Source organism: Phaenicophaeus curvirostris, chromosome 12, assembly GCF_032191515.1.
Source record: "Phaenicophaeus curvirostris isolate KB17595 chromosome 12, BPBGC_Pcur_1.0, whole genome shotgun sequence".
Taxonomy (NCBI): domain Eukaryota; kingdom Metazoa; phylum Chordata; class Aves; order Cuculiformes; family Cuculidae; genus Phaenicophaeus; species Phaenicophaeus curvirostris.
In genome coordinates, this window is record NC_091403.1 from 300,292 (window position 1) to 327,120 (window position 26,829).

General features: G+C 54.1%; 2 protein-coding genes across 6 annotated transcripts in view; one reads left to right on the plus strand and one right to left on the minus strand.

The window, feature by feature from the left end:
- The window catches only part of PPIB (peptidylprolyl isomerase B), a 151,295-nt gene that overhangs the window by 82,097 nt on the left and 42,369 nt on the right, over positions 1 to 26,829 (minus strand). The gene's annotated exons all lie outside the window — the stretch shown is intronic.
- On the plus strand, positions 1,026 to 26,631 carry TRIP4 (thyroid hormone receptor interactor 4). Of its 4 annotated transcripts, none has more exons than XM_069867199.1 (13): positions 1,026 to 1,142; positions 1,642 to 1,808; positions 1,994 to 2,130; positions 3,056 to 3,289; positions 3,773 to 3,851; positions 4,603 to 4,732; positions 5,904 to 6,119; positions 6,629 to 6,755; positions 7,458 to 7,645; positions 8,677 to 8,801; positions 9,544 to 9,635; positions 22,950 to 23,052; positions 26,417 to 26,631. In XM_069867199.1, the coding sequence occupies exons 1-13, from the start codon at positions 1,057 to 1,059 to the stop codon at positions 26,482 to 26,484; spliced, it is 1,752 nt and encodes a 583-aa protein (XP_069723300.1). In that variant the 5' UTR covers positions 1,026 to 1,056; the 3' UTR covers positions 26,485 to 26,631. The 4 variants fall into 4 exon arrangements, with proteins under 4 accessions (XP_069723300.1, XP_069723299.1, XP_069723301.1 ...); XM_069867198.1 differs by lacking the exon at positions 26,417 to 26,631 and adding an exon at positions 23,816 to 23,916; XM_069867200.1 differs by lacking the exons at positions 3,056 to 3,289; positions 26,417 to 26,631 and adding an exon at positions 23,816 to 23,925.

A 26,829-nucleotide genomic window follows, 5' to 3' on the forward strand; every position in this document is an offset into this window, starting at 1 on the left:
CAGACCTTTCTAGTGTGTGTGGGTCCAGCGGAGGCTGTTCCGTAAAGCTGAATGGTCTTTGTGGCTTTCAGGGCTGTGATGTTATCCAGGTCAGGGGTCAAAAATTATCTGGACTATCTGCAGGCAAGTTTGCTTGTTGGAGATGGGGAAACCCATCCCCTTGCTGCTCACCCCTTCCCACGGCGATTCCCAGTGGTTTCTCTAGTGCCACGTTCCTGAGGAGAGCAGTGCCTGGCGAGGTCCCGCTGGCTCTCCAGGGAGAACGAGCGATCTCGGGCTCACGTCCAGGCACTGACCTGTTCCCCGCATAGCACTGAAATAAATCCGCTGGAAGAAGGCAGAAAGAGCTGGTGGTGCCGGGCGTTCGGTGGCTGGAGCTGCTGCTGACATCTATTGTCAGCTCCGGGAACTCGCTCCCACAGCTCCATGTCCTCCCTGTGCTGAGGGCTCCAGAGCTGGACGCAGGCTCCAGGTGGGTCTCTCAGAGCGGAGCAGAGGGGGAGAATCCCCCCCCTCCCTGCTGGTCCCACAGCTCTGGGCGCAGCCCAGGACACGGGTGGTTTCTGGGCTGGGAGCGCACGTTGCAGCTCGTGTGGAGCTTCTCCGCCCCGGCACCCCAAGCCCTTCTCCCCAGCGCGGCTCCCAATCCATTCTCGGCCCAGGAACGTCCCCACCGGCCGCCCCACGGCCACAAGGTTTTCTCTCCCTCAGCCAGTTCGCTGCTCCCTGGGCTGAAGGGGCTGATTAGGTACAGCAGGCCCGCGGGCTCTAAATCAGGGGCACGGGGACAGGCAAACAGGGACTGGGGTCACCCGGACAGACGAACAGACAGACGGGGGGCAGGGACTGGGGGCACACGGACAGACAGACAGACAGACAAGGATAGCCGCCTCCGCCGGGCGGCCGGAACGGAGCCGCGGCGTCGGCGTTGCCGGGGGGGCGCGGCGCGGCAGCACCGGTGCGCGCCGGTGCCGTTCCCCCGGAGCCGGAACGCGGTGTCCGGTTCCGCGTTGCCGGGGGGGCCGGCGCGGCGCTGCTCCCGTCCCCCGTGCGGCCATGGCCGGGCCCGAGCCGCTGCTGGCGTGGTGCGTGCGGCACCTGCGGGGCGGCTTCGGGCTGGACGTGGGCGAGGAGCTGGTGAGGTGCGGTGAGCGCGCGGGGGGCGCTGCGGGCCTCTCCTCGCCCCAGGCGGGAGCGGAGGGCGCCCTCGGGGAGGTTGCAGGTGACACCGAGCTGAGCGGTGTGCTCGTCACGCCAGAAGGGTGGGATGGCATCCCGAGGGACCTGGACAGGGGGAACCTCGTGAGGTTCTACAGCGCCAAGGACAAGGTCCTGCTCCTGGGGCGGGGCCGTCCTAAACACAAATCTAGGCTGGGCGGAGAATGGATTGGGAGCAGCCCTGGGGAGAAGGACTTGGGGTGCACCTTTCCCCAAGTGCCCGCCTCAGAGTTTCCTAAGGATTCCTCACATGCCCATCTCAGAATCTGACTTGCGAACCCATTCCATGTTGTGGTCTCTGCAGGAGCCTGGTCTGAGGAGGACAGCGAGATTGTGCTCGTTGAGTACATGTGCAGTTCAATGTTTGTTTTCCTCCAGATTAAAGCCCCGTTACCCATTTTCCTCTCTCCTGTCCCCTCACAGGTACATCTTGTCCATAACGAGTGAGGAGGAGATCCGGGAGTACATTGTTGACCTCCTCCAGGGCACCGATGTGAAGAAGAGCCAGTTCGTGGAAGAGCTGCTGGCCAGGTGGCGGAAATCATCCCAACTACCAGCTGATCCTTTGCCAGGGTATCGGAAAAAGGATGGTGAGCAGGGCAGGCGGAATTATGATTTCCAATCAGTTGCTGTGTTTATAAACAATTCTGTGCTGGAATGCCTGTGACTGGTCCTGTTTCTGTTCATTGTGAGAACGTAAATCCAGTTCTCCGAGTAGGAGTTCAGGGACACCTTTCTCTCGCTGGCATTACCCAGACTTTCTTTGTGCTTTCAGAGACTCTGGAAGCACCTCGGGCCGGAGACCAAGTGAAGAAAGGTAAGCGCAAAGGAAGGAACAAGCAGGAGACACCGGTGTATGTGGAGCTGAGCACTCCTGTGGAGGAGGTGAAGACCCCGCTGGACCTGGCCAAGGTGAGTGTGCCTAGGGCTGACTGCCAAGGGCATGCTTCCAACAGAAGGTGTGGTTGGAAAACAGAAATCAGTTTTCTGCAATATGAATCCTTCATTAATCCCTGGCAAAGATGATTGTGTTCGAAGCAGGGACTGAAACAATCGTTTGGCAGCAGATCTGTCCAAAGGGGCTTTCCCCACCAAAGCAGCTGGGGTGAGCGGGTGGCGATGGAGGTTGGTGCTGTGATGAGGGACAGAAGATGTTTCCGTCAGGCAGAGGTGTGGAGACTGAGGAAGTCAGGAAGCTGCTGAGTGTGCAGAACAGTCCTTCTCACTGTAATTAAAATTTGCTAGGATTGAGCTTTAATTGGCAACTGAACTACTTCAAAGAGGAGACAACGCCTTGAGCACTGGATAGAGGAGTCTGGGGCCAGAGCTGGTGCCTTTACGCGAGCAACAGCTCCGCTGTGGCCACTTCCCTCTCCTGCTCTGTGCCTGCAGAGCTGATATTGAGATGACGCTTGTGTTGTGGAGACTTTTTGTTGGACTATTCAGAAATGGTCTGAGGTGTAATGAAAGAAACTGCAAAATAAGAGCAGGGAAACACTGGAAGAAATTCTTCACAGTGAGGATGGGGAGGCACTGGCACAGGTTGCCCAGAGAAGTTGTGGATGCCCAGCGCCCTCTAGACCCAAGTGTTTTTTGCTTTCAAGGGCAGCAAACATCGAGCAGATCAGCAACCTCCTTAAGTCCCTCCTTTGTTTAGATTCCTCAGATCATTTCTGGCAGGTTTGACCTTGTCTTTCCATGGAATCTTGGGTCCAGCTTTCATCTTGGTGAGGTGGAATAGCCCTTGTCTGGTCTCCCAGCCTGTCCGAGGGTTGGTGCTTTCTGTGCCTCCTTCTGTTCTCTGCAGATTCAGTTCGTTTGTTGTTTTTTGTCACAGGCACAGGAGAGCAGCAGCGGAGCCAGCAGCAGTGCCAGCTCCTTCAAGAAGAAGCCCAAGTATGTCAGCCTGTACAGCAAGGAGGGGCAGGACAAGCTGGCTGTGCTCATCCCCGGCCGTCACGCCTGTGAGTGCCTGGCCCAGAAGCACAAGCTCATCAACAACTGCCTGGACTGCGGGCGCATTGTCTGCGCACAGGAGGGCTCCGGACCCTGCCTGTTCTGTGGTGCACTGGTTAGTGACGAGGCAGTTTATGTCTGCCATAGCTTGCTCAGGGCTTGGGAAGGGCACGGGACTGCCTTTGCCTCTAAGGGAGAAATTCCTCTGACGAAGCGCTCTGAGCTCTGAAGCCAGGCAGAGAAGAACGTGTGAAAGAACTTCAGGGTGGAGGGAAGTGTTTGTTGGATGAAGGAAATGTTTTAAATCAGATCAGTCGCTATTTTCAGAGATCTGTTCAAATCCAAGAGAGAGGAGTTCTGCGTTAGACATTGCTCGTCTGCACAGGGAGCTTCTGAGTGCAGCTTTCATCCTGTGAGATCCCTGAGCTCACCCACAGAACCATGAGAGACCAAGCCATGTGTTTCTCATGGATTGCTTGTAATGAAGGAAGAGCTTTCAGGATTGGACTCCTGGCTGTTGTAAGCAGCTTGCCTTGTCCAGGGCTCTGAAGCTGGTCAAGCGTGTGCTGCCCTTCCTAAGTCTGAGTGTTTTCCATAGGTTTGCACTAAGGAAGAGCAGGACATTCTTCAGCGGGACTCCAACAAGAGCCAGAAACTGCTGAAGAAGCTCATGGCAGGTTGGTAACAAACACATACCTGAGATGTAGCAAATCCAATCATTTGTGAACAGTGTGAGCCCTCAATGGTGCTGCAGTTGCCTGGATGTTGTGTTAGCAGTGGGTGTGTCTGTCCTGCTGTGCTAGGTGTCTGGATTAGTGTGGGGAGGCCCTGGCCCAGGTTGCCCAGAGCAGTGGTGGCTGCCCCATCCCTGGAGGGGTTCAAGGCCAGGTTGGATGGGGCTTGGAGCCCCTGATCCCGTGGGAGGTGTCCCTGCCCGTGGCAGGGGGTGGGACTGTGAGATTCCTTCCAACCCAAACCATTCTGTGATTCTATGATCTATTCATCCGAGTTTAAAGGATTGCTGGTTAAATGCAGTTCTTTCTTGGGAGCTGGCATCTAGATGTTTCTCTAACATATAGATTACCAGGACTTTACTGAGTCCCCTGCCCTTGCTGCTGCCCAGTGTTTGTGAAGGACACTAAACGAAGGCTGGGAAGCCGGCTCCTTGTGTAATTTCTGTGAGCAATCAGCAGCCAGCGTTCCTGGACTTGAGCAGAGGTGATAACTGAGTGTTAAATGGCAGTGTTCCTAAGGGCTGCTCCTTAGGCATTCCGCTCCTTAGGCAAAGCGCTGATCTTGGTGGAAGGTTCCTCTGCTAGGTCCTGGAATGGCATTAGTTTCAGGGGGCATTTCTACAGCTGCCACACCTGGTCTTTAAACAACTGTCCTGTCCCTGACTGCTGAGTTGGGATGTATTTTCTGTCTCAGGTTCTGAGAGTTCAGGGAATCTGGACACCATAAGCAAAGACTTGCTGCCTCGAGAAGAAGCCAGGCTAAAAGCAGGTCTGGAGATGGCTGTGAAACACAAAGATAAGTTGCTGGAGTTTGACAGGACAAGGTAAGATACCAGCTATCGTGAAATAACCCTTAGCAAGTTTGCAGATGACACTAAGCTGGATGGAAGTGTCGATCTGCTGGAGGGTCAGGAGGCTCTGCAAAGGGATCTGAACAGGCTGGACCGCTGGGCAGAGTCCAATGGGATGAGGTTTAACAAGGCCAAATGCTGGGTCCTGCACTTGGGGCACAACAACCCTGTGCAGTGCTACAGCCTGGGAGAAGTCTGGCTGGAAAGCTGCCTGGAGGAGAGGGACCTGGGGGTGTTGGTTGACAGTGACTGAACATGAGCCAGCAGGGGCCCAGGTGGCCAAGAAGGCCAATGGCATCTTGGCTTGGATCAGAAACGGTGTGACCAGCAGGTCCAGGGAGGTTATTCTCCCTCTGTACTCGGCCCTGGTGAGACCGCTCCTCGAATCCTGTGTTCAGTTCTGGGCCCCTCACCACAAGAAGGATGTTGAGGCTCTGGAACGAGTCCAGAGAAGAGCAACAAAGCTGGTGAGGGGGCTGGAGAGCAGGTCTTACAAGGAGCGGCTGAGAGAGCTGGGGGTGTTTAGCCTGGAGAAGAGGAGGCTGAGGGGAGACCTCATTGCTCTCTACAACTCCCTGAAAGGAGGTTGTGGAGAGGAGGGAGCTGGGCTCTTCTCCCAAGTGACAGGGGACAGGACGAGAGGGAATGGCCTCAAGCTCCACCAGGGGAGATTTAGGCTGGACATTAGGAAAAAAATTTTCACAGAAAGGGTCATTGGGCACTGTAACAGGCTGCCCAGGGAGGTGGTTGATTCACCTTCCCTGGAGGTGTTTAAGGTGTGGGTGGATGAGGTGCTAAGGGACATGGGTTAGTGTTTGATGGGAATGGTTGGACTCGATCCGGTGGGTCTCTTCCAACCTGTTTATTCTATGATTCTATGATAACATCCTGCAGGCTGAGCTGCCTATAGCAGAAATGTTGCAGAACTCCTTCTGAACCTGGGCACATCAACGCTGGCATCTGGGGGAGCAAGGCTGAATCTCTCAAGCTGGTCCCATTCAGATGTCCTTGCCCTGTGTCACTGACAGCCCAGGTCTCTGGAAAGCACAGGAAGGAGCCAGTGGGAAGACAGGTTTGGGGCAGGCAGCGCTGTGTCACTGCCCTGCTGTGCTCATCTCCTGCTGTTCCGGTGGTTTTTCCCCAGTGTGCGTCGGACCCAGGTCATTGACGACGAGTCGGATTACTTTGCCACGGACTCCAACCAGTGGCTTTCCAAGCAGGAGAGGGAAGTGCTCCAGAAGAGGGAGCAGGAGCTGCAGGAGCTGCGGCACGCCTCTCGGCTCACCAGAAAAATCACCATTGATTTTGCTGGCCGGCAGATCCTGGAGGAGTACGGTGCTATGGCTGAGTACCACAGCAAGTGAGTGGGAACCGCAGCGCAGAACACGCCTGGGACCAGGGGGCTGAAAACCCTTCCGGACGCTGGTCCAGCTTAGTCTGGAAGAGCAAGTATAAGGAACGCTGAGCAAGCTGATCCCTAGGAGGACACTTCCCACACTAGGATGCAGTTTTCCAACCTTTTCTTCCTTGAGGGGTGTTTGGCCTGCACGATATCATTGCTTTCAGCCTGAGACCACTTCCTCTGCCCCACTATGAGGCTCGCTTGGGGTCTCCATAGCTGGCGCGTCTGTGGAGATAATGCTGCCCTGGCCTGTCCCAACAGAGCCAATTCAGCTCAAATTCAACCCAGGCTGAGTTTCTGTGGGAGAGAAGAGCAGCTGTTCTGGTTAGAGATAAGACCTGGCAAGGAAATCCTTCAACTGGGAGAGGTGGTGAAAAATGCTGTGGGTCAGAAGTGTTTGTGCAGGGAGGAGGAAGGCGTTTCCTGGGGAAGTGAGGAATTGTCATGGCTCTTGTTTGTGCTTGCAGGCTGGATGAAACAATCGAGGCCATTAACTGTGGCACGCTGAGCCAGCCAGCTGGGAGCCCAGAAGCAAAGACAGCTCTGAGTTCCAGTGGTTTAATGAATCCCCGCCTCCTTCAGCCTGCTCCTTTGGTCAGTACCGGTGAAATGTCTGATCCCAGAGTTGTGCATAACTCTGGGGGAGCTGTGACTTGTGAATTTGGGTGTATTTGAGTTCGTCTCTCCTGCCCTGTGCCAGGGATCCTCACTGGCCGTGGCAGGTGGGGACAGAAAAGGTGTACCGATGCTCCGCTCTGTTCCTGGCTCCTGGGAAGTTTGATTTATCTGGATTTCAGGAACAAGAAAGAATTTGAGAGTCGCATCCTACGGCTGTATCACTTTTTGTGCTCATTTATGAAGCCTTGTCTGCCAAATGTCTAGTTTTGAAAGGGCATAATCTCTGTGCTCCAATTCCACTTCAGTTGTGGTGTTCTTGGTGTTTGCTGAGCATTTGGAGGTTGGATGAGTCCCAGATTTGAGTGCTGATGGCTGGGAATGTGCTTTGAGAATTGCATCTTCCTGTGCATGCTCTGAAATGCCAGCAGATTTATTCCTGAAATCCTCAGTTTAACTGTAATGCACAGAAAGGAAGAGCTGCACAGAGCAGAGCATCTCCTTGCTTCTCCTCCTGCCGAAGCACAGCGCAGCCAGCCTGTGAGGAGGAAAGCGTGATCCCAATGGGAGCACTAGCTCTGTCCTGAAGTGAGGGAACGCTTCGGTTAGGATTTGCACTTGATTTACACTATTCTGAGAGAGGAGCTAACTTTTCCCTTGTTTCTTTTGAACACACCACAGTGGGTGGACCAGACTGGTTTGCTGTCGCACAGGAGAGCCACCCATTCCTTGGACACCAGAAATGAGCCTGGCTCAGAGCGGAACAGGCTGCGGATTCAGGATCGAGAGTTGCAGGAGATCTCGGATGATGGTTGGTGCCTCAGTATGCACCAGCCCTGGGCATCCTTGCTTGTGAGAGGAATCAAAAGGTACAAGTAGGGCCTGAACCATGGCGTGTTCTGGTCAGCTCCTGCTTTGTAAGTGAGATGGGAAGTTGTGTTCCTCAGTGGAGCTCTGAGGGCTCGCCTGCTGGAGGCTGAGGAGCCACCCTTCCTCTGTTCTGGTGGTCTGGAAAGCTGGTGAAACCATTTTTCATAGGAGCAGCTGACTTAGAATGTACAAGTTTCTTTGCAGTGGGCAGGTTTAGAGAGAGGCTGGGATTTCTGCACTGCAGTCGCGGCATGCCTTTCTGGAATTTGAAGAGCGAATAACTTGAAAATGTGAAATGTGTTCTTCTGGTCTTTTTGTCCATGTTAACAAACCCAGCAGTGGCACCAGCCTTTGTTTAACTGACCACATGCACCCACCCTTTGCAAGCATCTTCCCCTCACCTTCTGGGTGAGCAATCAGGTTACAAAGAGAAGCTTCTTCAGCCCAGCATCCTGGGTGCATTAATTCACCTTTCCTACTGTTAAAGAGGACAAAGACTTTCTTAGCCTTTTTTTCTTTTTCCTTCAGAGAATTTGTCAGCTTAGAGAGCCAAGCTTTCTCCCTTCCCAAGCTAAAGACACTGTAAATTTCCTCACGCCTGGCTCCTGTGTCCAGATGGCCTGGGGATGTCTCAGCTGCTCCGGGGCAGCCGCAGCATTGACACTGAGTGCCCAATACTGCAGCTAACAACCGCTTCACACAGATGCGTGGTTCTTCATTACTCATTGCATGCTTACGTGACTTCATAAGGGAATCATGTGAGCGGGTTGTCCTACGTGTGTCTGATGTGCCGTGGTACCTGCAGGGGTCTGGTGTCCTTTCTGCCATTGCTGTGAAGCAGCCAGGACACGCTCTGCTTGTGGCATCATTACTTGCCCATCTCAGCGTTTCTCTGCAGTGCTGACATGTTGCTCAAGTTGAAATAGTCAGGGCAAAGCTGAGCAGCAGGAATTGCGTAGCGATTGAAAAACCTGTCTGTGTGGGTGATTCCTGCTGAAATTTCAGTCCCCAACTCCCCTTTGTTCTCCAGGGTGGAGGGCAGGACCTGGTACACGTCCCACAGAGGGCGGTTATGGATTGCAGCTACGGCTAAGCAGCCTTCCCTGCAGGAAATCTCTGAGCTGGAGGCCACCTACCGAATGCTGCTCCAGAAAGGTGAACTCCTCTCCTTGGATCTTGTGTTATTGGTGCATTAAGCCACATAATGAGTGGTGTCAGAAAGTCCCCTCTGCTGAGCAATTATTACTGCTTTGCTTTTCAATCTTTTCTTCTTGAAACTCTCTTCATCCTCTCTATGTTCCGCCAGCCAAGTAAGCGCGGCACAGACTAACACTGTCCTTCGACTGGTCACGTACTCTGGGCACAAACGCTGACAGTTCCTGGATTTTGTGATGGCTTTGGACAGCAAAGGGCTGAGTTCCGTTGTGGGCTTGAACCACGAGCTGCCAGTGTGTGCTTGTGTGCATGTGAAGTGGTTTGTGCTCTGCTCTGCTTACAGCACTGTTAAAGGCTTTTCATGAGTTCTGACCTTGTGGAAACTGGAACTGGAAAGCTGGAGGTTCTTGGGAAGGAGGATAGAGGAGGGGTAGGAGGGTGCTGGTGGCTGCACCGCATGTCCGTGTATGGATGTCGGAGCCAGGAGCTCTGTCTGCACTGTCGCGCTGTCAGAAGCTAAGCAGGAAAAGGGGTGTGTGTGTAATTAAATCTCCCAACATTACTCCCATTGTGGGGATGATCCTGAGATGGGAAAAGAGTGACAGGGCATTAAAATTGCTGTATGTTTCCTTGTTCCTCAACAAGTAGAAGTGTGTGGCGGGGAGAAGAGGCCCCTGGGGGTTAGGAGACCCCAGCTGTGTGGGGATGTGGGCCCCCTTAAGAGATGCTTCTTTCCCTGCAGACGTGGAGTTCCCAAGCGATTACCCCTCAGGGTGCCTCCTGGGCTGTGTGGACATGACTGACTGTTTATCGCAGGAGCAATTTAATGAGCAGGTGAGTACAGCATATGAACCTTTATGAGATTTATTAGCCATAAGAGTTCCAAAGTTGTGTAAGTTGCCTCCACAATATGCTCTAGAGTGGAGATTTTTTCGACTGTGGTGGGAGGAGACATGCCTGCTGTGTGATCTTGTGTGGCTGGAGCCAGAAATGGACCTGGAAGACACAATCTGGCAATGGTGGCAGGGAGCAGGTGACTAATACATACTGGATCCATCGCCAGGCTCCCTGGCAGTGGGGCGGTTTGGCTGAAACTGGTTTCTCACGTGCTCTCAAACTCCTTGCAGTAGGTACTTGTGCCTGTTTAGTTAAACCAAAACTAATGAGAGAACATGCTGTGATGGCCGATGACAGCTGTTGCTTCCCTTGCTGCATGGCTGGATGTGCACTAGGATGTGGTGGCTGTCCTGGGCTGTGGAACAGGAACTTGCAATGCATTAATGTTGCATTTCTAGTTTTCATCCTTACTTGGCAAACTTGGGAGCTTACATCTTACCTGGCTGTGGCTTTTAAAATGCTCACTGTTTCTCTTAAAGAATAGAAAGAATTGCTCCGAGTTTTGCCCAGCCAGGCGGCGATTTTTTGCTGTCTCTGGGTGTAACTGCACTGATCTTCCTGCCTGGAGAAAAGTGAATATTCCATGTTATGGATAGATGGAGCCAGGCTCTGTGCTGATGTGCACAGCAGGAGGACAAGAGACAAAGGCTGTAGAATGAAAGGGGAGGTTTCAGCGTGATGTAAGGACAAAATGTCCCCATGAGAACAGTTGGGTGCTGGAGCAGGCACTGCCCAGAGGGGTCGCGCAGTCTCCAGCCGTAGAGGTTTTCAAGACCTCACAGGACAAAGCCCTGAGCAACCTTGCCTGAATTGAGCATCGACCTTGCTTTGTCGGGGAGGTTGTACTGGAGACCTCCTAAGGTCTGTGCCTGTGATGCAGTGACTGGCTCCGTGCCCAAAGCCTGGAGCAGCAGCTCTGCTTGGGGCATGTTTATTAACTGACAAAGCCTGCACTTAGCGCCAAGCACAGCTGTTCTCACTGCTGTTTCATCCCTGTTCACACTGCCCCCTGTACAAATCAGGTTTGGTCTGATGGGAACCACCAGACCATGTAAGGCTTGATAGTGACCTAAGACCACCTTGTGAGAGTGGATAAACAGGCTCCTTGGGACGGAGGAGGAGGCTGATGGGCATCTCCTTGCCATGAGAAGCTGGAGAGGCATCAGCAGCTGAGGGCTGTTACTCACTGAGTGCTTTCTGGCTTTCCCGGAGCCTGTGAGGTTTTTAGCAGAGGGAGATGCCTTGGAACTAGAGATGAAGGGTAACATTTCTGATGAGGCGTCTCCCCTTCGTCACAGGCGGAATAAGGAGAAGTTGGAGTATGAGCAGCAGAGGGAGCTTTGGGACTGGAATACCCTGAAATCTGCAGGAGTGCTTGGCCTAGGACAGGAGAAGAGGGGAGGATGCTGGGACCAGGGCAGGGTTTTTGTTCCTGTGGCATCTGTGGATTTACAGTTTGGTTTTAAACGGAGAATCTCATCTTGCTGCTGTTGGTGACAGTAGTGGAAGTAGTTTTTCCTCTCTAACAATCCCTCCTCTCCCTCTGTGGATATGTTCTTCAGACAGTGGTGGAGTGGCTGTGGCAGCTCCTTACAGTACACAAACTGAGCTGTGAGTAACGAGTTTTAATCTGCCCAGAGAGGAGCCTCACAGGGAGCTGGGTTCGCTGTTGATCCCTCCTGGTTTGCTGGCACAGCTTGGCTGCAGATGCGCTGGGGGAAGAGCGAGGTGTTCCAGGAAGGGGGTGTGCCAGGACTCTTCTTAACAGACCTAGCAGGGAGAGATTTCCCTCTCCTCTCAGTGCCATGATGCTGTGGTGTGTACTGGTATAGATCTCACTTGCTTTTTGCTGCTCCCGTATTGCAAACTCTTTATAATTCCTCATCCATGCCATTTTCCAGTGGGTTTGTTCATGTTTTCCCCAGGATTGCTTTATTTCCCTAGCTGTAAGATTGAGTTCAGAGATCTGAGTGTCCTTCTGACACTGATTTATGAGGAAATGTGTGTATGAGGACCCTGACGAGCAGCAAGTGCGTCGGAAAGAAGCTGGGATTCATTTAATTGCAGTGCTAGTGAGATGAAAAAGCATGGAGCACCAGCTCAGGAACTGAGTGGAATCTCGCTGGGAGCAGGAAATCCGTGTTGCTCGTGCTGATGATTCAGCTTGGGTCCATTAGCAACCAGCAGCAAAGCCACTTGTTGGCAGAGTGATCCGGCCATCTCCTAGCGTGCAAAGGCCTGTTCAGGAAGGAGGCAAAGGGAGATGGGGTTTTGCCACTTAGGGCGTGCACAAACCATGGAATACTTTGTAAAGCTCTGCAGCGTGCTAGCAAGTGAGGGTGATGTGGAGACCTCTCAGATTAAGCCAATACAGCACTGCTTGCAGGCACCATGCTTTGACTCACATCTCTCTTCTCAGCCTGGATCTGGAGCTCCGGCATTTTCTGGAAGAAGTTGTTTCCCAAGGGTTGGGTGAGCCTTGTGTGCTGATTCTGCCCACTGCCTGGTGGTGAAACCGTGAGGGCCACGGAGATGGTGTGAGGGCTGGAGCACCTTCTGTATGAGGATGGGCTGAAAGAGTTGGGGTTGTTCAGCCTGGAGCAAAGAAAGCTGTGGGGAGACCTCAGAGCAGCTTCCAGTACTGAAAGGGGCTCCAGGAAAGCTGGGGAGGGGCTCCTGATCAGGGATTGCAGGGATAGGATGAGGGGACAGTTTTCAGCTGAAAGAAGGGAGATAGAGATGAGATCTTAGGGAGAAATGTTTTGCTGTGAGGGTGGGGAGGCCCTGGCCCAGGTTGCCCAGAGCAGGGGTGGCTGCCCCATCCCTGGAGGGGTTCAAGGCCAGGTTGGATGGGACGTGGAGCCCCTGATCCAGTGTGAGGTGTCTCTGCAGGGGGTGGTATGGGATGGGCTGTGAGGTCCCTTCCAACCCAAACCATTCTGTGTTTCTATGATTCTCTGTCTGGTTCCTTATCCTGCAATGGGCCTGGCCTTTTCCAGTAGCTGCGGATGTTTGCTTTGCCCCTGGTGACCACTCCTTCCCATAGGCAAGGGAGACTTGTCCTGGCCTGTCCCTCCTGTGCCTCTCCCGCTGTTTCTCAGTCCTTCAGCACCGTCTGCAGATCTCCTTTCCTTACTGTTTGCAGCCCCTCTCAGGTTGCTAATGAAGGCATTCCTGGCACCCGGCTGGTGTTTTTCTGTCATTATCCTCATTTTGTTCTCAAAATGCAAACCCAAGCAATGATTGAGAGAGCTTCCATCATTAGTAGGGACTGGTTATTTATCCAAGTTGTTGCTGGGCGTGTAATTCTGGCCTTTTGTAATGTGCTCAGAGGAGTTAGTCCCAAACCTCTGCCCCGTGTACAGCGTTTGAGGACTGGTCAGTGATGTTGAAGTGGTTTGCAGCTCTGTAGGGCCATGTGAAAGCGATGACAATGGGATCTTGTACGCAGTAGCTGGCAGAGGAGGGGCAGAGAAGAGGCATCCTTGTGATTCAAATCACGTCATCTGGCATTGCCCTAATCCCGGTTGTGCTGCTAATTGCACGAGCTAGATAAATCCCTTCCTCTGGGTCTCTTTCCCACCTGGAAATAAACAGTGCTTCTCGTCAGAGGCTCTGCACACCCAATTTCTCTGCACAGAGCTGGCGTCTTTGGCTCAGAGCTGCTCTGGGAGCTGAGGTTGTTATCAGGTTGGAAAGGCTGCCCCAGGTGCCCAGCATTGTCTGCGTTGTTCAGGGGGATGAGGAAAAGCTGCTTTCTGGGTTTGGCCCCACTGCTGAGGGCAAGCACTTGGCTGCTGCCAGCAGCTCCATCCAGGTGGTTCTTAAATCTCCGTGTTTCCAGTTGAGCTTTGCACATCTCGCACCTCCTCAGAGCACGGCCTGGGCTTGTTTCCTTCTCTTTGTGGCAGCCACCCAAAAGCCTTGGCTGAGAGCAGAACGATCCCTTTGTTAAGCTTCTCGGCACTAAAGGTGACCTGGAAACTTTTCCACCCTCCCCGTTGAGACATGAGTGTTGACGGCGGCTTTTCCTTGTGCTGGGGCTGACGTCACCGACACCTTGAGCCGAGCGAGGAGCTGCTGTGCTTTTCCTGCATGAGGTGTTGGTGACTTCAGCAGTGCTGGCTGGGGAAACACGGAATGGTGCCGGAAGCGCTTGGCAGGAGGTGAAAGTGAGCAGGGAACTGTTTACATTTGTGCCTTTTCAGGTGCTCTGAGGTCTCTGTTCATTTTGCCAATGACTGTCCGAGAGGTAATCGCTTTAACTGGGTAAAGAGCATTCCCACTGCTGCTGTTTGAGCAGCCAAGAGGTGCGTTTGGGCTTACTTTGAATGCAAACGCACACATATGCTGATATCCGGGGTTGAAATATTGGGTAATTACGTTTGACGGGAACCAAGTGTTTATTTTTCATTTCTAGGTGATCACTCAGTGTCCTAAATCTGTGCAGGGGAACACATCGGAGCTATTTTTATGCCATAAGATTGCAACTGCCATTTAAATAGGCTCCATCTTTCTCTCTCAGGAAATTTGTGTTCAATCCCTTGCCTTCCTCTTCCCTCCCCGATGGAAATAACAGCAAAACAAATGGATGCCAGGCAGACAGGACTGGCTTTAAATTCTCAAAGAGGAGAGGAGGGCAGACGTTTTCTGTATGTAAGCTCCTGAAGGTGCCTGTTTGGATCATGTCCAAGTAGAGGAACAATTCCCACTGGGAGTATTTTGCTTGGAAAGAAGTTAACGAGAGGGAGAACCGCACACACGCATGCTGACGTCTGCTGTGAAGCACAATATCAACACATTGAGACGTTTTATGAGGATCTTCCCCCTAAAGTAAAGGTTTCCTAGCGCAGGCTCTGAGTGAGACAAGAGCCTGTCTGTGCGCTGCAGTGGTGTCCTGGCTCCTGCACTCACCCACTCTGAAGGGATGTTTGCCTCCTGGTTCCCGAGGCTCTGGTCTTGCCCCTCTGCCAGTGGGTGATTTTGAGCAGGGTGTGAGAGGCCAGGCCAACCATGCTTCCTTCTGCTGCAGGCTGGGTGAGAGGCCTTTGAGAGTCCCGGAATTCCCTTTTGGTGTGGAGCTGGATCAAGTGGGATCAGGCGTTGGTCTGGCACAGGGACTCGTGGGCTGTGTACCTCTCTGTTTGGTTTCTCACCACACAAAGCCACTGGCTGTGGTTCTGGATGCAGAGCAGGCAGCTGGTTTGGATTACAGACGTGCAGGGTGGGGGAGTTTTCCCAATGGGGAGTGCTTCGGTTTCCATCAGAGGCTCTGCGGAGGCTCCAGCTGCCTCGCCAAAGCCAGCAGGTTGACGGAGGCCACTGCTCATCTGTTAAGATGAAGGAGAGATTGTCACTTGATGATGATTAATTTAGGAATGCATTAACATGCCAAAGCAATTGAATGAGAGAGGCTGGTGTGCCCTCTCCTCCGGTTTCCAGGACCCCAGGGAGCAAGCAAAGCCAAGGCTGAAGCGTATGACTTAATTACCGATGGCTGTGGGCTCGGCCTCTGCTACCATTTCAGCAAGCTGTGCTGGGAGCTGGGATTTGTTCTCCTTTCCAGGACGGTCACTGAAATTTGCCGCTTTCTTGGTGTTTGGTCTTTATTTAATCCTGAATCCAAGGGTTCACTGGAGTGGACCTGGAGCCTGGCTGCTGCCCCAGTACCACACACCCTCGCAGGCCAGCTGTGGCCCCGTCAGGTTGAGCCGTGACTGCCCTTCCCTGAGTGACAGGGAGCTGGCAGCCACGGAGCACAGCCACTGCGGTGATTGTGCGAGGGCCCAAGGGCTGTGCTTGCTTTGGCTTCCTTCGGTGTCTCATCCATTTCCTAACCCTGAAGGGACCAGTTACTTGGATGCATGTCCTCGTTCTACCATGTGTTGGGCTGTGAGACGTCCCGAGGTGGCAGTGGGATTGAGTGAATAGCTGCGAGCAGCCGCTGGCATCATGCCCCCTTGGGGAGCAGCAGCTGCCGTAAGAGACCCAAGGGGGCATGGGTGCTGCGCTCACCAGAGTTGGAGTTTTGTGAAGTTCACTAATCTCTGGCACCTGCTGTGCTGGTTTTACCACTGCACTTTTCAGCTCTGATTTATGGAAGGACTTTATGACACTGCTGGAAAACATCCGTCTGTATCCAGCAGGGTGTGAGTGCTTGGAGGTGCCTGAGTAGACACAGGTGCCTTGTTTTTCCCTCATCTCCTCCTCCCTGTTGCCTCTTCCCTTCTCCTTGCCAGCTTGGGCCCACCCACGCGGAGAATGGGGCTGTGGTGCAGTTGAGGGCAGCCCAGCCTTTGCTGTCCCTTGGCAAATGACTCCTTCAGCTGAGCCTGGTTCACTATGGAACATTTTTCTGAGTCCACCCAGTTTCCCCTGACTGGATTTGAGCCGCTGGAATGTGTTGAGGGCTGTGGGTCCAGGGACACCAGATCACAGAGAGCTGGGGTTGTGCCTGTTGTCTGCGTCACGTCTGGGTCCTCCAGATCTCCCTGCGGACCGGAGCCCTGGCAGGCTGCTCAGCATGGTGAAAATGCAAATGCACCGGCACGTGCTGGAATATTAACTCTCCATTTCAAAGTCCTGTTATTACTGATTGTGCCTTAATTGCTTACCCTGCCCTTCGAATCAAAGTGCAGCTGGTGGTGCAGGAACATGAGGAGAGCGGCGCTCGAGGCTGGCAGGCAGAGAACGCCTGCTAGGTAGATCCAACTGCAGGGGCAAGGATCCTGCAGCGATCCCAGCCTGGATTGGGTTGCGTACCAGCCGAACAAGCGAGGGGCAGAGCAGGCCAGGCCTGGCAAGCATTGCTGTGGGGAGAGGGAAAGGCAGGCAGGCAGGCAAGCAGAATTCCTTGCGCATCCTGGTGAAGGGAGCCCGTGCCAGCATGCGCTCTGCCAGCAGCAGATGTGAGCTCTCGGGAACAGCAGGGAGGGTGTCAGCTGCAACAATGCATCAAGGCTGCGGTTTGTAACCTCAATGGTGTGGTACTTAACTTCATTTTTTTTGTTTAACAAAGCCATTTTGGTTGCCAAATCTGTAACCATGCGCAGCTGTGGGCTCGAGCTGTTCCTTCCTCACACGTTGCAGTCTAGACCTGACAAGCTTTCAAACAGAAGTTTGGCTGCCGGCTTTTGTGTTTCTTTGCAATTCTGCTTTTTTTTTTTTTTTTTTTACCCTTTTCTGTTGATTGGGATGGAACATCGGCACGTATCCCTTCTCTAACTCAGCCTCTGCAGGGTGGCTTCTCTGCAGCCCTGAGGTCTTCTGCATCCAAGGGCAGCGTGGAGAGTTCCTTGGATGCAGTGCTGGATGTTTCTGCCTCAGGCAAGAAAATCTGGCATTTCTAGAAAATTGAATTTTCTGTTCAGTACAATGTTGTGTTTCTGACAGGATAGAGGCTGCTTGGGCTGTGCTGAGATAGAGGGAATGGGTCCTCAAAAGGTGATGTGACCAGCAGGGCAAGGGAGGGATTTTACCCCTCTACTCTGCTTTGAGAGACCCACCTGGAGCCTGCATCCAGCTGTGGAGACCTCAGCACAGGGAGGACATGGAGCTGTGGGAGCGAGGCCAGAGGAGGCCACGGAGATGATGTGAGGGCTGGAGCACCTCCTGTATGAGGACAGGCTGGGAGAGACGGGTCTGTTCAGCCTGGAGAAGAGAAGGGAGACCTTAGAGCAGCTTCCAGTACTGAAAGGGGCCCCAGGAAAGCTGGGGAGGAGCTCTTGATCTGGGACTGCAGGGCTAGGGCAAGGGGAATGGTTTTCACAGAATCACTAGGTTGGAAAAGACCTCCAGGATCATCGAGTCCAACCATTCCTTTCTGTGATTGTGTCTCCATGGGGCATCTGGTGGTACCCGGACTGGAATCGCGGAGTTTGCCGCACCCACTGCCGAATAAGAACCATCTCTCATTTTTAAGGCCTCCACTTCTCCTGCGTCTGTGTGTCCATGTTGTAGGCTTTCCAGGTGCCCCTCTTGCTCCTGCTGCCTGCTGGGACCTCCTTACTTTCCTTTCCCTTTGTGAGCCATAACAGAACCATTTTCTAGCTGGGTGGTGAGTGATTTCTCTCCGGAGAGGAGGAGAAAATGACTGTTTAGTAGTTAATTACCTGTTCCGGTAGGCTGACAGCTATGAAGCTTATGAGGCGTGAAAGAAGAGTGTATCCGCCTTTCCCGCAAAGCACCAGGAAAGCAGAGTGAAGGGCATTGCGCCCTGCTCCCAGGATCCTGCTCCTCTCCCGTGTGCTTCTCCTAACGCCCGGGGAAGAGGCCGGTGTGTCTGTGCCTGGGGAGGCCAATTTATTGCCCCTGCTGACTTCAGCTCTTTCCAAGGGGCCGCTCTCTCTGCCAGGGTTACTTTTGTTCCCTCCGTGTGTGTTTTGCGGGTGCTCTCTTGCCAATGCATGGGCTCTGTGTGCTTTGATTCCTTCCAGACAGCACAGCTTTCCAGTGCTGCCTCTTTTATTTGAGAGGCTGGAGCTGGTGTCCTGGCCTGGTGCTGCCTGGCAGAGCCAGCTCTGTTCCCCCGTTGTTCGCCCAGGAGGCACGCCAGGAAAATGATTCAACCCTTCCCGTTATTAACCACACCAAGTATCTTGGCCACCTCCATGCCGCTTGGAGCCAGCGCCCCAGCAACCCTGAGATGGAGAGGATGGCAGCAAACAACCAGAGGACTGCAGGATCCAGTGTGCTCCATGCTCCGGCTAACTGGGGCCATGTGGTTGCACGCTCAGTGGGCAAGGGGAGCAGAGGGGAGCTCCGGCTGTGTTGCAGGGCTCCGTAAGCTAGCCTGTCTAAAATTCCATGGCTATTCCCACCCAGCATTAGCATTTGGTCTCTCACGCCATGCTTGCTTGTCATCTTTTGTGTTCGGAGACCTTAATGAGAGCAAAGGATGCTCTTGAAAGATCCCTAACAAAGCTGCTGGGCAGTGTTATGTCTTGGCGCTGCGCAGAGCTGCTGCTCTGTTGCACATGGTGCCATTGTTCTGTCTCCGGACTCACCGGAGCAGAGCTCGTCTCGTTAGCGGTGGCTTGGCACGTTTCCCTTCGGCTCTGTTGATTCCCCTGCCTTCAGTTCACACCACTTGGCTTTAAGTGAATGTAGCTGATTGACGAGGGGCGAAGGAATCAGGGGCTCAGGATAGCCCTTCTCCATCGTTTTGTTTTGGGTCTTTTTTCCACTGCTGATTTGGGATTGGGGTGAAGGGTCCCAAACCCTGCATTGTTCCCAGCAATGCTGGGCAAGCCTGCACGGCCCCTGCAACCACAGCAGGCTTTGCCCAGATCAGGGAAAATATTTAACAGATTGGTGGTGGGGGGATAAAATAACAGGGTTTTCTTTTCTTAAATGCCAGGGAAGGTGGGTTCATCGCTGCTGGCTCCAAGCTGGCTTCTCCCCTCCTTTGCTCTTTTGCTGTGGGCTGTGGAGTGGGAAGGCTGGCAGCCATGCTGCTATTGCTGGTGCTGATGGGAGATGAGGGATGGCGAAAACAAAGCATAGGGAACGTTTGTTAGCAATTTTTCCCACTCATGGCTTGAGTGGGGTGGTTGAGAGCCGCTTAATGTGTGTTCACAGTGCCGGCTCCTGTCAGCGGGTGAATCCGGTGGCCAGAGCTTGGAGCCCAGCTCCCATTTCCAGCGTGGCCCCAGTCATCACACTTAACCTCTAGCTCCTTCTGTGTGTTATGCTGTCTTGAAATCCTCTTTTTCCCTCCTTCCTGCTGTTATCCTCACAGCCAGGATCTCACAGGCCTGTTAGCAGCAAAGCCTGACCTGTGCGATCACAGGGCTGGGATGAGCAAGGAGGGTAGTGGTTGTGCAGACTCTGGTGTGTGCAGAGCGCATGTGGGATTTTCGACTGTGGGCTGGAGCAGCAGCTGCTGAGCTGTGCCAGGTGTTGGCGGCCCACGGAGCCCACCGTCCTCTCCACTGGCTCACTGCAGGCCTGCTACGAGGTGGCAGAAGGTCTGAATCATCTCTTTTACACTGTAGTCACATTGCATAGCCCCGTTCTTTAGAGCTCTCCTGCTCATCCCCAGGATCCGAGGAGGGAGGGCTTTCTCCTTCTGGAGGGACAGCCTGGTCTCTGGGCTGTATTTGTTGTAGAGGGCCTTTCCAGCTGCCTTTTCCTGAATGCTAAGGTGGTTCCTGGTTAGAGGCAATGGTCAAAGCCTGGAGTACTGGCACCAGTGCTATTGGCACCCTCAGGATTATCCCAATGAGTGCCGTTGGAATTGGGAAGGGACATCCCCCTCAAACTCCTGGGTGGATTTGAGTCTTGGTTCCTTTTAAAGAGGGACTGTGGTTAACTTCAAAATTGATCTGTAGTGGTTGAGAGTAAAGTTTTTCTCTGTCCCCTAAACTCACTGTGTTGCCTCTCGCAGAGCGACTCGACTGCCCTCTTACAGCAGAAACACTGAGAAACGAGTGTTGGACTCATTAGGCACTCGGGCAGCTTTGGAAAATGTAAGGGAGGTGATTGTCTTGGGTGTTGTGGCGGCAGCATCTCCTCTGAGAGTGTGGCAGCTGCATGGTTGCCAGTGTGGCATCTGCAGCGTGGGACAGAGAGGTGCTGATGTCCTCACGCTGAGTTGGAGATCTGGGAAGAGCCATGGCGGTAAGGGAGCACCGCTGTTCAGCCACGCTGCACGTCTCCATCTCGCTGATGATGAGACAAGGTGGTGTAGAGTCTGAAGGGGTCTACAGGCAGTGTTGCTCATGGTGATCATGTGTGATGTCAAGAGTGAGCACTGTGTAGGGGGCTGAATCGCAGAAGGAAGAGATTTGGGGTAGGGAATAGTAACAGCTCTGGTGGCTTCTGAGAATGAGGTCCATGGAGGTCATTCCCAAACATGTTAAATAGTGGCAGCTCATTACAGGGAGAGGCCCTGGTGATGTGGCATGTGCCGGAAGAACATCTCACTGTTCCTGTGCTCCAGTCACTGGCGGTGCAGCAGGCGCATCTGACATCTCACTGCTTTCCAAGGGGAGTCTCAGGTCCTGCCAGCCTCCAACCTTGTGCTCTTGCCATCCACCCATGGCACTGAACCCCTCTCAGAGCACTTCAACCCATTAACCCAAAAGAAAACTGACTTTCCCCAAACCTCCCTAAATTTCTGTAGGGGGAATGAGTTGAACTGACTTGTGGAGGGGAGCGAGGGAAGAGGAGACCATAGACATCAGATGGGCTCAGCATCCTGTGAGCTCAACCCAGTCCTCTCCACCAGGGAGCATCTTGCCTGGAGGCAGAGGAAAGGGTTATAGCTTCTTCTAGCTCTGGCAGGCAGGAAGACTCTGCTTTTGTTGTTCACTAGAGTGGGATCAGTGGTTTCTAGGGTATGTAGCATAGGAAGCCTTAAATGTAGCAGTGAGATGGCTCCTTCCCTGCCTCTCCAGTGAGCTGCCAGAGGAAGGGCTGAGGCTTTGGAAATGCAGGACATGGAGGACTTTGGCACACGTACCCTAGGAGTGAGGGTGAAAGGCTGTGGTGTGGAACTGTGAACCTGAGTCGCAGCTGTAGCATCTGACTGGGCCTTGGGATCAGGTTGAGCTGGAAGCTTTTGGAGCTGGAGGTTTGATCCTGGGTTTGGATACAAGCTGTCAGTGGAGAAACCAGACCATGCCTGGGTCCCCATTAACTGGGATGGTCCACGTAAAGTGCATGAAGAGGAACATGGTGGTGTCCAGGTCCACTTAGGAGATGGTAGCTGAGGAGATTTGGGAAGCAGCTGTTCTCCAGGCAGGAAGACCTGGAGAGGTGCGCTGGTCTGTGACACGCAGCCTTGTTGGAGAATCTGCTGGCTGAACCATGAGGAGTGGAGTGGGGTTGGACCCGCTTACGCCTCTCTGCCTTGTGTGACCTTCAGTGGCTGTGCTGGTGTGGGAGCTGCTGGGGGTTAGGCTCTTCTGGCTGTGGAGGGGCAACCAGGCACCTGTGTGACACTGAGCAACACAGCGGCGCCAGCATCTCACGCTCCCCAGGCACTGGCCAGGGATGTTCACATTGGCTCTTTCTAACCTTCCAAGATCCTCCTTCCCTGCAGATGGGAAATGAAAATGCTTGGCATTGGCGTGTGGTGGTGGAAGCAAGTCAAGTACCGTGGTTCAGCCAATAAAAAAGAGGAAGAAACCTGTCCAAGCCCAGATCAGTGCAGCCGGGCACTCACGTGCGATGCAGATCGGTGCAGCTCTGGCTCCCCTGGCTCCGTGTTGTACGGAGCAGCTTGGAGCACACACGTCTCTCGCTTGGTGAACAGCTCCTACACGCTGTTGTGGGTCCAATCCCAGTGCTGGGCTTCTGTAACCCTCCCCTAACCGCTGCAGCACTGCCAAACCCCACTCAGCCCAGGGAGAGTGGGTCGCTCCCTGTGCCTTTCTCTGTGCCCAGCTGTTCCCGGACAAATCCAAACTCATCTTGGCAGGGTGGCAAGAGCTTTTCAGGAGTCATTTGTTAGTAACAAATGGGGGATTTGCCAGGACATGCTGCTCCATCTGCTCTGGCATCCTGGCCCCTACAGCAGCCTGGATGGATCTGCACAAGGAAGGCAGAGAGCAAAAAGGAGAGAATGCGTTTTTTCCATGGAAGGAAAACCACTTCTGCACTCTGAAGGGGGTTTCCTGGGCTGGAGCACCTTCATGCCGTGTCCTCGCCTCCACCTGTCAGCACGGTGTCTGCAGCCAATGGAGAATCCGGAGGGATGGGTAGTCTGTACATTTTTTATTACTTCACTTCTAAACACCAGTGGGGCTGAGCTGCATCCAGACAGGATTTGGTGCGCTTACCTTGCCTCCTTTCCGGGAGCTGCAGAGGTCTCCCCTCACCTCCTCTTCTCCAGGCTAAACAGCTCCAGGTCCCTCAGCCGCTCCCACAACCCCTGTTCTCCAGACCCTTCCCAGCTCCATTCCCTTCTCTGGACATGCTCCAGCCTCTCAATGACCTTCTTGGGGTGAGGGACCTAGAACTGAATCCAGGAGTCGAGGTGCAGCCTCACCAGGGCCAAGCACAGCTCTGAAAAATGAGCTCTGGCAGAGGCGCAGTGAGGAGGGGCTTGGCAAGGGGCTCCCTGATTAAGACCAAAACCTGGATTGAGGTTTTCCTGCTGTCAGTTACTGAGCTGGTTTGGTCAGAGCTGCCACAGCCCAAGTGTAACCTGTTTCTTGCTTTCTCTGCTCCTGACCCCCTGGCTCTCCTCACCCTGTGGCAGTCAATCTGACTCTGTGTGTGTGTGTGTGTGTCTGTGTTTTGCAGTATCCGGATCTGAGCCAGGAGTCCAGCTCTCCCTTTGTCTTTATCTGCACCAATCCCCAGGAGATGGTGGTGAAGTTTCCCATCAAAGGAAAACCCAAAATATGTAAGTAGCAAAGTTTCCACGGGTGCCCCCCTTGGCTACTCGTGCCTGCTCCGTCCACTGCTCTGCTTGCCGTTGCTGTAGGAGTGTGCAGCCTCTGCCCCATGACTTTGATCTGTAGGTGCGTGGTTAATGGCTCAAATATGTCTCTAATGTTTCTTGTCTTTGGTTCCCCTTTCTGCAGATGTTGCTTCCTTCCAAACATGTCCCTCTTCCTGCCTCTGCAAACGCTCCTAGGTCAGGGAATGCATGTGTCTGCAGCTGATCTGCTCCTGGCACCAGCCTGGGTTGGGTAGGAGCTGGTGCAGCAATGCTTAGGTGGATCTGTGTGAGCTCCTTGCCCGCGGCTCCAGTTGTGATGGTGAAAGCCTGAAGCAGCGAGAGCTGCGGGGCCAGATGGATGTTCTCCATCCACAGGACGGCAGGATGGCATGGCCTGGCAGAGCTCACAGGGAAGTGCCGCAGCATCTGTCTGCGCTCTGCTTGCCAGTGTCGTTAGGCCCTTTTTATGAGCCACCAGCCCCTCTGCAGGCTGCCAGTTATCCCTGCCCCCTGCTGTAAAAAGGAAGGAGGAGGGGTGCAGCAGCTGAGGAGCCTGCAGCCAGCTCCGTCCTTATTAGCAGCCTCCCCACCACCCAGCCTGAGGAAGGCTCCGAACACACTTCCAGAGGAGGTGAAAAATTAATGTGACGGGCTAAAAGCAGCAGAAGCAGGAATGGTCTTGGCTGGTTGGTTTGCAGAGTTGGGTTCTCTTTCTCGTTTGCAGCCTGGTTCTCTGGGAGCAGTTACCCGGCAGCACAGGAGCAGCAGGATTTCTCAGGGCTGGTTCACAAGGGCCTCTGAAGGACAGCGCAGGGTTGTGGTTGTTGGTTGTGGATTTTTTACCTCTCTCTGCTCAGGGAAGTGCTGTTCTTCCACAGCGTCAGGCTCTCCCTGGACACTGGGTCTGTTCCTGCCCTGACAGGAATTTGAGCAGGACAAAACAGTTTGGTTTCTTCCCTGCCTTTGAGGTGCATTCGGCCGATGACGACAAACGATACTTGGGGAGCTGCGGTGCTCGGGTCTCGCCAGTGGCAGCATCCTGCCCCAGGGACGGGTTTTGCCCAGCGCGAGGCTGCACCGAGTTATTTGGGATGCAGGTGTTGATGGAACAGCCTCCTCGCTGTTGCCTGGTGGATCCTTTTCCGTTGTTTTCAGCTCTCCTTGGTCTCACACAGGCTCTCATGCCCTTCGCTGCCCCAGCTGCCACTGTCTGGCTGTGGTTTAGAGCTGCTGGCGGCTGCAGGGGAAGCTGCTGCACGGTGCGAGCGCAGGTCCCCTTCCCATCTGTCACACCCATCTCTGTTGTGTTGTGACACTTTCCTGCTTGGAGAAGGATTGCTCTAACAGCCTGGAAGGAAGTTGGCTGTGCTGGTGGCCGCCTGCACTGCCCGCTCCTGCTGCCAGCCCTGCCGTTCCTGCCCTCCATCCCGACAGGAGCCATCAGCAGAGCAGGGGCAGGGGAGGCTGCAGAGCTGCACCTTCCCCTCACGGATGGGATGTTCGCCATCTGGGTGATGTTTGTGACAGCCTAGGGAGGAGCAAGGGAGGCTTTGACCTTTCTGTAGGAGAAGGTGCTGCTTTAATTGGAACTGGCGTCGCATCCGAGGCTGTCAGCAGCTTCATTCTCCAAGCTGGAAGTGTAGCAAAGGGGCAGGCACCGGCTCCTGTCCCCACCTGAGCTCTTTGGCTGCCCTGGGCTCCTCGCAGCCTGGCTCAAGCCATGACAAAATGCCAGTTTGTCTTGTTGGGAAGCTAGTTTGGAGCGGTTTTTCTTGCCAAGTAACAGCGTGGACTGTGCTGCAATGACATCCAAGTGCTTCTCCATTGCAAATGAGTTGTTTCTAGCAGCTGGGGAGGGGGAAAAGAAAAGGAATGTAACTGGATTTCTGCTGCCAGGGTTGCTTGTGTGGAAGGAAAGGGCACGACGTTCACATCTTGTCTGGGAGCATGGCCAGCCCCACGCACATGCCCCAAGACAGGGTTTGGTGGCAGTTCTTGTGGGACGTTTCTTGGAATCCGGGCAGAGCTTCCCTGAAGCCTCCCTCGAGCATCGCTCAGCAGCCTCCCTTCAGAGCTGATGGCTGGAAGAGCACAGAGGAGCAGGCGCGGGGACAGGGCGAGGTGAAAGGCTGTAAATCATGGAGTGGAAAGAGGACCCTTTAGCCTGTTCCTAACAGTTCCCCGTGGGTTGTTTTATCTTTGCCAGGGAGCCTCCTGAGCACTTTTAGGGCCCAGCAGGGGCAGGCAGGCATGTTAAATTTGAAGCTAACAGCCCTGGAGGTGACGTGGTGGTGGTGTTGGGGAACCAGAGCGTAGAATGAGTGTGAACTCCCTGTCTTTCTCTTGCTAAAAATGACACAGCACTCTGACATGGCGCTTCCGGACAGTCTGGCTGTGTTGGCTCAGCCTCAGAGGGTGCTCATTGTTGTTTCCAGCCATTGTAAGGTGGGGGCAGATGGGAAAAGTCTTCTGAACAGGTTGGTGGAGAGAAGGGTGGATCTCCCAGGCCTTGTAGGAGAGCGTCTTGCGAACCCTGTGTCTCCAGGCGAGAAGGCTGTCTGAAAACAGATGTTTCAAGCAAGGGCACTGAGCCATTGGCAGCGTCCGGTTCCTACCAACATGCCTGGCTTTTGGCTCCTGCTGCAGGAGCTGCCCAAATCCCATGTATTGGTGTCCTACTCCTCTCCTGGGTGGGAAAGCAGAGCTGCGGTGAAAGCAGTGAGGGCTGTGGAGGACAAGGGGAGGCAGTGTTTGCTCTGGGTCCCACTGGAGCGGCCGGCTGTGGGTGCCCAGGCTCCCCGAGGGGCCTCGGAGGCTGCGAGTGTGGCGCTTGGCAGCACGGAGCGGTTGGTCCCGTCACACTTTGTGCCCCGTGGCATCATTGCGCCAGGCTGAGGGCATATTGTCCCCACGCTGGGTTTTCTGTGGAGAAACCTGTGCTTGACACGGTGCTTGCCAGTCCCGGTCCCCTTTGAACGTGTCACATGCATCCTGTGGGCAAGCACAGGGATCAGCTGCCCCGGCTGCAGCGGGTGAGTGCTGGACGTTAATTTACTCTCCTCCGCGCTGCGTTTCCCCGTGCCCGTGTCTCTCTGCCGCGTCAGACACGCTTGCCCTCGGCTCCCCGGTGTCGTGCCTGCGGAGGGAAGCCGTGGCGGCTGGCAACGCCTGGCTCCTCAAGCAGGATAATTGGATGTGACAGGAACACACTAACTAGGAGACCTCGCTGCCTCCGGCTGATTTGCATTGCAAATGGCATTTAAAAATAAAGAGCGATGAGGGGTTGTTATGGTTCTTTTTTTTTTTTTTAATCCTCTCTTTACAGGGAAGCTGGATGCAAAGATCCACCAGGGAGCAAAGAAGGGGTTAATGAAGCAGAAAGCAAGGGGGTGAGCGCAGGGAGCATCTCGTTCCCACCGAAGGGTGCCAGGATGGTCCTCGACTCTGGAAAGCAGGTGCCAGACGGATCCCAGAGCGCTGCTGGGTGTTGCTTTATCCACTGTATTCCAAAAGCATTAAAAGAGATGTGTTTTCACACAGCCTTGTGCTTCCAGTGAAGTCACATGTCGCAGACACGGGTGGGTGGGAGATGGGATTCAACCAAGCACTGGTGTCTCTGTGTCTCCTGTGAGCATCGGATCTCGGCATGTGCGGGGAGAGCTCGCCAGCATCCAGCCTGGCTCTGAGGTGGCTCCGTCCTGGCGGCGGCAGCGTCTCCTTCCCCGGGATGTGTGCGCC